Source organism: Schistocerca piceifrons, chromosome 4 (genome assembly GCF_021461385.2).
Source record: "Schistocerca piceifrons isolate TAMUIC-IGC-003096 chromosome 4, iqSchPice1.1, whole genome shotgun sequence".
Classification (NCBI taxonomy): domain Eukaryota; kingdom Metazoa; phylum Arthropoda; class Insecta; order Orthoptera; family Acrididae; genus Schistocerca; species Schistocerca piceifrons.
The window spans coordinates 678,753,643-678,766,646 of NC_060141.1; the positions used below are offsets into that span (position 1 = coordinate 678,753,643).

Below are 13,004 nucleotides of genomic sequence, written 5' to 3' on the forward strand. Positions count from 1 at the left end.
CTGTGGGACTCCATTCTCCTGGATGTAGATGGAACTATGGGAGGCACCAACTTCAACACAGAAAGTACGGAGCGACAGGAAGTTTCAGAGAAAAATCAGGAGCTGGCCCCCGAGACCCCACTAATAGAATGTGGCAAGGATATGATGTCACCAGGTCGTGTCGTATGCTTTACGTAAGTCAAAAAAGATGGAAACCATGTGATGGCATCTGAAAAACGCTGTTCACATGGCAGACTCTAGTGACAGAAGATTATCAGTTGTAGAGTGACCTTGACGGAAGCCACCCTGACATGGAGCCAGTAGGCCACATGACTCCAGGACCCAACTCAACCGCCGACACACCATACATTCCAGCAGCTTACAAAGAACGTTGGTGAGGCTGATAGGCTGATCCACATCAAGCGGGGTTTTACCGGGTTTGAGCACCGGAATGATGGTCCTCTCCCGCCATTGCGATGGAAAGAAGCCATCGCACCAGATGTGGTTGAAGATGACGAGGATATGTCGCTCCTAGTCTGAAGAGAGATGTTTAATCATCTGGCTTGGATCCCATCAGGTCCAGGAGCTGTGTCGGGGCAATGTGCAAGGGCACTGAGGAGCTCCCACTCTGTAAATGGGGTGTTATAGGATTCACTGTGGCTTGTATTGAATGAGAGGACTTTCCCTTCCATCCACTGTTTGAGAGTGCGAAAGGCTGGTGGGTAATTCTCCAACGCAGAGGCTCGAACAAAGTGCTCATCAAAATGCTCAGCAATTGAGTTTGTGTTGGTAGAAACACGCCTTTTATGGTAACACCGGGAACACTTGCTGGGGTCTAGTACCCGAAAAGACGTTTGATCTTTGCCCAGACTTGGGAAGATGACATATGGCACCCCAATGGTCAAGACATATCTCTCCCAACACTCCTGATTATGTTGTTTGATCAGTTGGCAAATGTGGGCAGGGAAGGGTGTTACTTATGCTGCTGTAGATCTCGCCCACACTCCTTAATTGCTTCAGCGACTTCCGGCGACCACCAAGGGACTGCCTTACCCCTAGGGCACACTAAAGATCGAGGGACCTAGTTTTCTGCTGCAGAAACAATTTTGCTAGTCACCTGCTCAACTATCACATGAATGTTACCGTGTGGCAGAGATTCAAAGGTGACAGTGGAAGTGAAAGATTCCTAGTCCACCTTGTTTAAAGCCCATCTGGGCAGGCGTCTGTGGGCGTGATGCCGGGGCAGTGACAGGAAGACAGGGAAGTGGCCACTACCACACAGGTCGTTATGTGCTCTCCAGTGGATAGATGGAAGACGTCCTGGGCTGCAAACTGACATATCAATATCTGAGTAACTACTATGAGCCACACTGAAATGTGTGGTGGCCCCAGTATTTAAGAGGCAGAGGTCGAACTGAGACAGTAAAGTTTCAACATCTCTGCCTCGGCCAGTAAGCACAGTGCCACCTCACAAGGGGTTACAGGCGTTAAAATCTCGCAAAGTATGAAATGTTTAGGGAGTTGATCAATCAGTGCAGCTAATACATTTAGTGGTACTGCACCATCTGCAGGAAGATATACATTGCAGACAGTTATTTCCTGTGTCATCCGTATTCTGACAGCCACAGCTTCAAGCGCAATTTGAAGGGGCACATTGTCACTACAGACTGAGTTTAGGACATACATGCAAACTCCACCTGACACTCAATTATAGTCGCTACGGTTCCTGTAATATCCCTTATAGCTGCGGAGGGCAAAGGGTTCGCATTGCCGGGAACCAGGTTTCCTGGAGGGCAACGCAGGTAGCAGGTGTAAAGCTTAACAGTTGCCGTAGCTCAGCCTGGCAGTGGAATTGCGGCAGTTTTTTCCACAGGAGGATAACGTCATTGTGAGACTGTTAAGGCATGGAACATTCAATGAGGCAGTTTACACCTCGAACGTCACCTGCTGCCGCAGACTTATTGCTTGAGCAGTCTATATCCATTGTCTCTGAGGGTCTGGCAAGATGTAGGTCCTCAGTGGACACCAGAATCCCCACCTCATCCTCAGGCGCAGAGCTGGTGGGTAGCAGTGGTGTGGGTGCCAATGCAATTTCCTTGGTCTTAGGGGTATTCTTTTTGGATTTCCCTCAATGCTCCTTGGGTTTCCCTGGCTGGGAGGACTTTACTGGCTCAGTCTCCAGGACTGAGAACGAGTTTCAAGCCCAGCTGCTTTTGAGCTCTTCAGCCACTGGCAGGTGTCATCTTTCCCACTAGCAGAAATCTGGGACGGGAGTGAGCCATGGATTCCCTAGCAAGACAAGCTGAAGATGACTTATGCTTCTACAGCTTAGAAGTGGGGACGAATGTCCCCAATGGTGGGGGCATTGCTCCCAAAGTAGGTGGTGCAGGAGCAACAGAGAGGAAAATGCTCCCTACCAAGTCTAGGGGACTGATGACCTCAGATGTTTAGTTCCATAGTGCTTAGAGCCATTTGAACCATTTTTTTTAATGTGTTGCAGAGTGAGTGGCTTTTCCTTTGCATTCTCGTGACCGGCCAGCCACTGTAATATGCTTTTATGTTTTTCTCTCATCTGTTTCTAGCGTCTCTGTCGTTTTCTTGTCCTCTTTTGTTCCTTTTAGTGTTCATTGCCTTTCCTTCGTTCTTGTGGTTTTTCCTTTCTTTCAGTTTTGTGTTATATGTCTTGTCTGTTTTATTCTCGCACTTTTGGCATTGCTTTATTAGGAACAAGGGACCGATTTTCCCTTGGACCCCGGTGGACACACCGGACGAAACGTACACCTTGCCGCTCTAAATTGGCACACAGCTCATCGTCAGAATGCAAAAGAAGGTCCCTGTGAAATATAATACCCTGGATCATATTTAAAGCTCTTATGGGGCATAATGGTTACAGAAACATCCCCCAGCTTGTCACAAATGAGTAACATCCGTGACTGGGCAGAGGATGCTGTTTTGATCAAGACTGACCCAGATCTCATTTTGGACAAGCCCTCCATCTCCCCAAACGGAGGCTTCATCATCATGAAAGATTCCCCATCAGATCTCTAACATACAAGGTCCGGGGCGAATAAGATCCGCTGCAATCCTTAGCCTGACGTTCCTCCCATGGTGTGGCCAGGGAGGGGAACAATTTGGAGTCTTGCTTCTGTATGTTGAATTGAGCTCCTGAATGCTTAGAGACTGCTGGTGTTTCACCACCAGCAAGAGATGGACGACTACGCTTCATCACATGTCATCCGCCCTTGATGCCACCCATTCCAACCAGGGGCCCTCCCAATGGGTGCCACCCAGCCGTAGCAAAGGCCACGTGGCAGGATTGCCATTGCCAGGAGTCCCGATGGGCATCTACCCCTTGGCATATGTGGGGAGTTAACGGCACAGGCATCAGCAGAGTGGTCCCTGTGTGGTCAGGGGGCTACAGCCAACAGGGTACATGGCAGCCCCACCACAACGGACTGGCTAGCATGCTGGATATGAGATGCTAAGAAGTTCATGGTCATCATCAACGTAGAAGGTGACACTGCATAGTGCATGGTGGAAAACACACCCACAAAGGTGTCCTCATCCAAGAGAGAGACAATGAGCAGGATTGAAATGCGACGACAAGAAAGCAGGCTAAAGATCTCAATGCACGATGTGTATGATGCACCATGTAAGGCACCCTTCCCCACCCTGGCTTGTCTTCAGGAAAATTTTGAAGAGTGGAGGTCAAACCCTACAGGGGACCATCACATAAAGGCCTATTCTTACCCCTGGACCTGCAGGAGGAGGTCCCCATGAAGTCGGACTCTCGTTCGACCAGAAGAAACTGCTTTGTATTCAACTGGATATTGAGGTGGGGTACATAGTGGACGATTTCTCCATCGTGAGTTCCCTTATTACCTCTGTTGTGGCGGCAGATCCAGTGATCCAGCACATCGTGCACTTGATACAACTTGGGTGGCCCAATCGTTTGCAGGGCCAAACATCAGCCCCACTTCAGAATGTGTGTGTGTTGCGCCATCACCTCCCCCCTGTTGTATGGCATTATTCTCCTGATAGCAAAAGGATTTACTCCCCTTGTTGTGGTTCCAGTGGCTCCAAGGCAGGATGTCCTGGGCTTATTACATCAGAGAGTATGCGGACCTCTCACATGAAACTGTTGGAATGGCGCCATGTGGTTTTGTCAGACATCAATAGGGATGTGGAACACCTTGCTGTCATCAGAAGGCAGTGCTGCACACAGCTTTTTGCAGTGGCTGGCCCCGACACACCCTTGGTGGAGAGTCCACATTGATTTTGCTGTTTTCTTTTTTACGGACTTTCTGGTTATTAGCAATTGATGCTTTTTGTCATTTACCTTATGTTGTTTGTTGTTTACCTGTGACAGCAAGACATGACTGGCAAGGACTTGTTGTAGGTAACCTCCATGGAAGTTTGCCTTGCACCCTGGTTTTGGAGAATGGTCATCAGTTTGTGGTGCTATCTTTCAAGGATTTTAGTACCCACAATGGTATTCACCAAGTCACAATGCCTCTCTTCCATCAGCAGTATGAGGGTGAGGAGGAATGCCTTGTCCAAAAGTTTAAGATGTAGATGCTCAAGTATGCAGAAGATTTCCTGGCTGAGGAATTTATGCTCTCACAGAATGACATGGGGACAAAAATTCCACCTAACTCCTGCATGACCATCAGCTGTGGATGCTGCTCAATCTCTTGTTGTCAGGCAGAGACTCCCAGCAGCAATGGTTTTGGTGACGTTCACACCTGGCTCATCAGTCTGAGCCAGGGCATTTGGACAGCACCCTCATTAAATTCCCGCCATCATCAACACCCAGTGCAGTCCTCATACCTTTAGGGTTCATAACAATAACTCATGGTATGCCACCATTACCAGTTGCAGCTCAGGATGGGTAAGGGGCTCCTCTTTGGGCAGTGGGCATGACACCTTGTTCTTCATTGGCCCTAGTTATTTTGGGGTCAAGCAGGTATGATCATGCATGCCTACCCCAGCGGTCAGGGTTTCATCAGCACCATCTGTGGGTTTGCTTCCTGCAGCCAGTACTGCTTTCTCCCACTGTGCTGAGAAGACACCGCCGTCCATGGTGACAGAAGCCAGGTCTCCATCATGATTCTACTGCGGCCAACGTATATTTCTCTTAGGGACCACGGAAATAAGGTGTTAGAAATTAGGACTCATTTGGAGCCTTATTAACAATTGCTTTCCCCTTGCCGTATTTGCGAGTGGATCAGGAAAGGAAATGAGTAGTTGTGGTATGTTTGCTACCCTGTGTCAAACACCAAACGGTGGCTTGTAGAGTATGGATGAAGATGCAGATTCACATCGACAACGCTGCGGATAAGGGAGAGACTAAATTATTTACAAGAATTAAGTCCAAAACTTACTGAAAAAGTTGAGCCACATGTGTGTGTTTCATGCTTAATTTGTTAATTACTGACAATGACAACTCATTCCCGTGTGTGTGTGGGTGAGAGAGAGAGAGAGAGAGAGAGAGAGAGAGAGAGAGAGAGAGAGAGAGAGAGACCCCCATACGTGCACAACACTGGATATTATAGTACACACTTCTCTTAAATTGAATTAAACAGGAAGTTGAAGAATCTTTCAGAAATGCAAAAGTGAAAAAAAAAATATTTTTGGATACAACAATATGCGAACCAGCTACTTATTTACTTCACACATTGTAAATTCATGCTTGAAACACCTTGATGATGATAGAAAATTCTGGCCTTTGTACAGTAACACAGGTCTCTCAAAGGCTTTAACAAGCGAGATGTCATTACATGACATTATAATTAAAACAAACAGAATCAATAATGATCTGTTTTTATAAACTGTCAATGTGCCATTGCCTTGCAACAGCATACTTTCATAATACAGAAGTAACAATACAAAAACTACCAACTACCGAATCTAATATGGCATCTCTGAAACAACCAGCAGAGCGCAGGGGAGATGGGCGCGTGCGTAGGGGAGAGGTGCGTGTGGGGCAGAGGGGGTAGGGTAAGTAGATCTGAATTTCCTGTCCCTATGTCAATAATCCTCCCCATGAACCGTGGACCTTGCCGTTGGTAGGGAGGCTTGCATGCCTCAGCGATACAGATAGCCATTCTGTAGGTGCAACCACAACGGAGGCGTATCTGTTGAGAGGCCAGACAAACGTTTTGTTCCTGAAGAGGGGCAGCAGCCTTTTCAGTAGTTGCAGGAGCAACAGTCTGGATGATTTGACTGATCTGGCCTTTTAACACTAACCAAAACGGCCTTGCTGTTCTGGTACTGCGAATAGCTGAAAGCAAGGGGAAACTACTGCCGTAATTTTTACCAAGGGCATGCAGCTTTACTGTATGGTTTAATGAAGGGTAAAATATTCTGGAGGTAAAATAGTCCCCCATTAGGATCTACGGGCGGAGACTATTCAGGAGGACAGCGCTATCAGGAGAAAGAACTGGCGCTCTACGGATCGAAGCGTGGAATATCAGATCCCTTACTCAGGCTGGTCAGTTAGAAAATTTTAAAAGGGAAATGGGTTGGTTAACGTTAGATATAGTGGGGATTAGTGAAGTTTGGTGGCAGGAGGAACGAGACTTCCGGTCAGGTGAATACAGGGTTATAAATACAAAATCAAATAGGTGTAATGCAGGAGTAGGTTTAATAATGAATAAAAAATAGGAGTGCAGGTAAGCTACTACAATCAGCACAGTGAACGTATTATTGTGGCCAAGTTAGACACGAAGCCCATACCCATTGCAGTAGAACAAGTTTATATGCCAACTAGCTCTGCAGATGATGAAGAAATTGATGAAATGTATGATGAGATAAAAGAAATTATTCAGGTAGTGAAGGGAGATGAAAATTTAATAGTCATGGGTGACTGGAATTCGACAGTAGGAAAAGGAAGAGAAGGAAATGTAGCACGTGAATATGGAATGGGGCTAAGAAATGAAAGAGGAAGCGCCTGGTAGAATTTTGCACAGAGCATAACTTAATCATAGCTAACACATGGTTCAAGAATCATAAAAGAAGGTTGTATACATGGAAGAGGCCTGGAGATACTAGAAGGTTTCGGATATAATGGTAAGACAGATTTAGGAACCTGGTTTTAAATTTTAAGAGATTTCCAGGGCAGATGTGGACTGACTACGTTCTTTTGGCAATGAACTGTAGATTAAAAATGAAGAAACTAACAAAGGGTGGGAATTTAAGGAGATGGTACCTGGATAAACTGACTAAACCAGAGGTTGTAAAGAGTTTCTGGGAGAGCATAAGGGAGCGGCTGACAGGAATGGGGGGCGGGGAAGAAATACTGTAGAAAAAGAACGGGTAGCTTTGAGGGACGAAATAGTGAAGACAGCAGAGGATCAACTAAGTAAAAAGACAAGGGCTAATAGAAATCCTTGGGTAACAGAAGAAATATTTAATTTAACTGATGAAAGTATAAAATATAAAAATGCAGTAAATGAAGCAGGCAAAAAGGAATACAAACGTCTCACAAATGAGATCAACAGGAAGCGCAAAATGGCTAAGCAAGGATGGCTAGAGGACAAATGTAAGGATGTGGAGGCATATCTCATTAGGGGTAAGATAGATATCTAGAAAATTAAAGATACCTTTGGAGAAAACAGAACCACTTGCATGAATATCAAGAGCTCAGATGGAAACCCAGTTCTAAGCAAAGAAGAGAAAGCAGAAGGAGTATATAAAGGGTCTATACAAGGGCGATGTACTTGAGGACAATATTATGGAAATGGAAGAGGATGTAGATGAAATGGGAGATATGATACTGCGTGAAGAATCTGACAGAGCACTGAAAGACCTAAGTCGAAACAAGGCCACGGGAGTAGACAACATTCCATTGGAACTACTGACAGCCTTGGGAGAGCCAGTCCTGACAAAGCTCTACCATCTGGTGAGCAAGATGTATGAGACAGGCGAAATACTCTCAGACTTCAAGAAAAATATAATAATTCCAATTCCAAAGAAAGCAGGTGTTGACAGATGTGAAAATTACCGAACTATTAGTTTAATAAGTCACAGATGCAAAATACTAATGTGAATTCTTTACAGACGAATGGAAAAACTGGTAGACCTTGGGGAAGATCAATTTGGATTCCGTAGGAATGTTGGAACACGTGAGGCAATACTGACCCTACGACTTATCTTAGAAAATAGATTAAGGAAAGGTAAACCTAAGTCTCTAGCATTTGTAGACTTAGAGAAAGCTTTCGACAATTTTGACTGGAATACCCTCTTTCAAATTCTGAAGGTGGCAGGGGTAAAACACAGGGAGAGAGAGGCTATTTACAATTTGTACAGAAACCAGATGGCAGTTACAAGAGTCATGGGGTATGAAAGGGAAGCAGTGGTTGGGAAGGGAGTGAGACAGGGTTGTAGTCTATCTCTGATGTTATTCAATCTGTATATTGAGCAAGCAGTAAAGGAAACAGAAGAAAAATTCGGGATAGGTATTAAAATCCACAGAGAAGAAATAATTTCGAGGTTCGCCGATGACATTGTAATTCTGTCAGAGAAAGCAAAGTACTTGGAAGAGCAGCTGAACAAAATGGACAGTGTCTTGAAAGGAGGATATAAGATGAACATCAACAAAAGCAAAACGAGGATAATGGAATGTAGTAGAATTAAGTTGGGTGATGCTGAGGGAATTAGATTAGGAAATGAGACAAAAAGTAGTAAAGGAGTTTTGCTATTTGGGGAGCAAAATAACTGATGTTGGTCGAAGTAGAGAGGATATAAAATGTAGACTGGCAATGACAAGGAAAGCGTTTGTGAAGAAAAGAAATTTGTTAACATCAAGTATAGATTTAAGTGTCAGGAAGTCGTTTCTGAAAGTATTTGCATGGAGTGTAGTCACGTATGAAAGTGAAACAGGGACGATAAATAGTTTAGACAAGAAGAGAATAGAAGCTTTCGAAATGTGGTGCTACAGAAGAATGCTTAAGATTAAATGGGTAGATGACGTAACTAATGAGGAGGTATTGAATAGGATTGGAGAGAGGAGGAGTTTGTGGCACAACTTGACTAGAAGAAGGGATCAGTTGGTAGGACATGTTCCGAGGCATCAAGGAATCACCAACTTAGTACTGGAGGGCAGCATGGAGGGTAAAAATCGAAGAGGGAGACCAAGAGATGAATACACTAAGCAAATTCAGAAGGATGTAGGTTGCAGTAGGTACTGGGAGATGATGAAGCTTGCACAGGATAGGGTAGCGTGGAGAGCTGCATCAAACCAGTCTCTGGACTGAAGACCACAACAACAACAACATGTCAATAATCAATAGGACTGTCAGCACCAGTGAAACAAAGTACCTGTAAGGCATGATCCATTCAAGTGAGATTAATAACGAGTTCTTTTCAGAGTCTGCCACACCTCAATGAAAAATCTTTGACAGTGGAAAATGAACAGTAGTAGTACATATTATTGTAGACACAATTTGACTTCTCTGTGATTTCAGATACTCTCTTGCATCGAAGTCTGGATACTACCTCTGGCTCTGATATCAGTGTCTCCTTGTTAGCTGGATACCTTCAACAACATGTGTGCAAACCTGCTACTATCTCAAAGACTACCGCAGACAAGTCTCACTGATAATATGTGTCCTTTTGCTGGTTATGAGCCTCACTCTGCTTTAAAAATTTGTGGTAATTTGCTGCCTATTCTGGCACACTGTGAGCAATTAATAACAGTCGGCTCTACCCAGTTTAGCTCACTCTGTCTGTCTACAAGATCCATTACACAGTAGATAGCGACACATAAGTTGATTGTCTGTTCATTAATGTCCAGAAAGCATTTGACACAGTTCCACAGTGCAGTCCAGTGAACTAAATCTAAATTACAGACTAATGGGCCATGTCTGTAACTGGGTTAAAGACTTGCTAGTAAATTTAAACAGAACAGGGCAAATCACATTTTACAATGAGAAATGCTCAGGAGTGAAAGTAGCTTTAAGCCTAACTGATGGAGACATACTGTGCTGTTACTATTTACAACGCACATGTATATGGGCTGCTGGCGTATTTCAGAGGATCCAGAAGGCTTCTTGTTGATGATACTGTTGTTCATGGGCAAGTAATAACAGCAAATTATTGCAAAATGGAGCTGACCTTCAACGTAAAGATACGTAAAATATTGCATATGAATATGCCGATAGGCACATTGTTGTTTGAGTCTATGATTGGTGATAAATCAATGGAAACAGTAAGAGCAGTATACTTCATAATGGGTTCATTTTGCAAGTGGCAGAGCATGAGAAATTCCTTCTCAGCTTCAACTGCAGGCCATTGCCTGGCTGCGGGCATCACAGAAAGGTTTACTGTTAAAAATTCACGAAATTGTGAAAGTATTACTACATTCCAGGTGTCTCACGAAATAACAATTACAGGAAAAGCAGAGAAATTTAAGACTATACAGAGGTTTCAGGTTATTGATCTTCACACGCATCATTAGCAAATGGAATGGGAAAGTAAGGAATGATATGAGTTCCTAAAGTATCCTCAGTCACATGCTGAAGTGGCTTGCAGAGTGCAGTTGCAGATGTTGAGTGTGGCTGTGCTTGTCCCAATCTTCTTTATATACCTCACATTATTTGAAGCAGACTCCATAGTAAAGGCAAGTACTCTGAAATATGATTTCAGGACTTTCTCACACAGAGTGAGGAGCTTTTATGACACCAATGATTTATCATACCACAGATCTTTGTATGACATGTTACTGAGAAATTTGCACCACCTTCTATAATACCGAAGTGAAAACTAACAATTTCATCAGTAATCCATGGGACACAAATGCTTCATCAAATTGGACCATTTCCATACTTACCAACATGTAAAAAATGCATTACAGATGTAGATACAAATCTATACACACCTAACAGAATATGTAGGATAGTTCTGATACATTGCAGTTTTGAGATGGACCTTGACGAATACACAACAGCACTGCAGCAAATGGAGAGAGAGAGAGAGAGAGAGAGAGAGAGAGAGAGAGAGAGAGAGAGAGAGTTGATCACCTAACTAGTCCATAAGGAAGTTTCATTAAAGAATAAAACTGTTGCGGAGTAAAATATATATTACAGCATTTTTCCACATTGCATATTAGTACTGACTGAATTTTTCCAAGCAGTTCAAAGCTACATTCAACCCATGATTTACAAAATATGTTGACTGGTTCTTTGTTTTACCAATGAATGTGCCCACTAGTTAGAACACGGAAGATTAAACTCAAATGTCCCATCAGAGAACACCGCCGGTTGGGAAACTGAAGTATTACACAATATTAAGATTTTCAATTTTTCTCTATTTGTAGAGATATACAATTGTACAGGAAAGATTAGCATGCTGGCTCAAAATTTCATTAAAGTACCCAGTTTCCAGTTCACTAATTCTTTCTACCAGAATATGAATTAAAATCATGGCAATTTTTTTTTTAAATTTGTGTTTAACTTTTATTGTTATGGAATACAAACTACTCAAACATAGACAGAACTATCTCCAACAAAACGATATGTCTCGTATGCAAGAATGGTGATACAACTGTGTACGCATACTGACAACAACATTTGACACTGCATAAACAAATTCACTTCACACAGTAGCTGCAAAATGTTACTCACCTTTCTGAACGACTTCACCATAATCTCATTATCTTCAGACAGGTCCTCAAACTTTTTAGACGTCCCTTCTGCCAGTTTGATTTTTATGGCCTGTCAACAGAAATTACTATTAATCTAATAATAAGTAGCAGGATGCTTCAATGATTTTATGAACATTGTGGTGAACATCTTCATCATCTGGAAACCCAATCAGTTCTTATTTTGAATCATAAAAGAATAAAATTATAGTTCCTTTTGATTAGTAATAACATGCTATTATTCTCTTAATGACCAAACACAGAATTAAATAATAGGAAGTCCAGGTTGGAGATCAGTACTATCATGGAAAGGATAGATTGCTACTTACCATAAGGAAGACAGGTTGAGTTGCAGACAGGTAAAATGAAAAGATTGTTATGCATTGAGCTCTCAGCCAACGCCTTCTTCAGAAGGGAAAACACACACACACACACACACACACTCACACTATTTCCAGCTGTTGCGGCAAGAATGCAACTCTCCCACTTAACAAAAGCACAATCCAGAGTGAGGCAAGGGGAAAGGATAACAGGCAGTCTGAATAAGCAGACAAAAAAAAAAACATTCCTCCAGAAGAAAATACACATTTTCCATGTTAAGTGGCAGTATGCTTTCCCTTGGAACTGGGAAACTTACCAACCCCTTGAATGGTAATGGTTTCCTACAATGGCATAGAGCTTCCTGGCACTTTAGGAAATGAAACAAGGCAAAAGGGGAGGGGGGAGGGGCAACCTAACCTCCTTTCGGAAAGATTTTTGATTGCAGCAACACGTAGGCTCCATATTTTCGTACGTATTATGAAACTATAAATACGAATTCTACCAAAAACAGCACATTAGTTTCTGAGGCACTGAAACAGAGATTGTGATGTGCTTTTGTCAGCCAATCAATCACATCACATGATCTCACCAGCAAACGACAGCACATATTCAGAGCATACAACATCTGATGTAGTCAGCCAACAGCATACATCACTGCTAAGTAGTGGGAACACACAAATAAGAAAAGTTAATAGTTTAAATTAATAAACGCATGGTATAGCTGCAAGAAAATCTCAGCTTTCACATACAATATTGGTCTTTTTTGTGTGTGTTATCCTTGAAGATACCCAAACACAAATGTGCAGAGGAAACTTTTAAATAATGACATAAATGTCTGGTCATCTGGGCCCAAAATTTTTCTAAGTGGCTGGCCCTCAAAGTGTTCAGTTTTTAATGGAAATCAAATGTTCTATGATTTAATAAATTAATATTGCGTAAAATGAAATTTGCTTTGAAAGAAATGCTTCTCAAACCACCATTTGCAATATTTTCCTGTGACCTGTTCGAAATAGTTTTGTTTCAACGGTTGCCAGAGAGCGCCAGAGAACAGATGTTACTGCAC

General features: G+C 43.0%; 1 protein-coding gene across 1 annotated transcript in view; it reads right to left on the reverse strand.

The window, feature by feature from the left end:
- Positions 1–13,004, reverse strand: part of LOC124794622 — a 212,408-nt gene that overhangs the window by 91,288 nt on the left and 108,116 nt on the right. Inside the window, exon 13 of the mRNA XM_047258114.1 lies at positions 11,604–11,693. Coding sequence (XP_047114070.1) covers positions 11,604–11,693 — 90 coding nt within the window. The remainder of the gene's footprint in view (positions 1–11,603; positions 11,694–13,004) is intronic.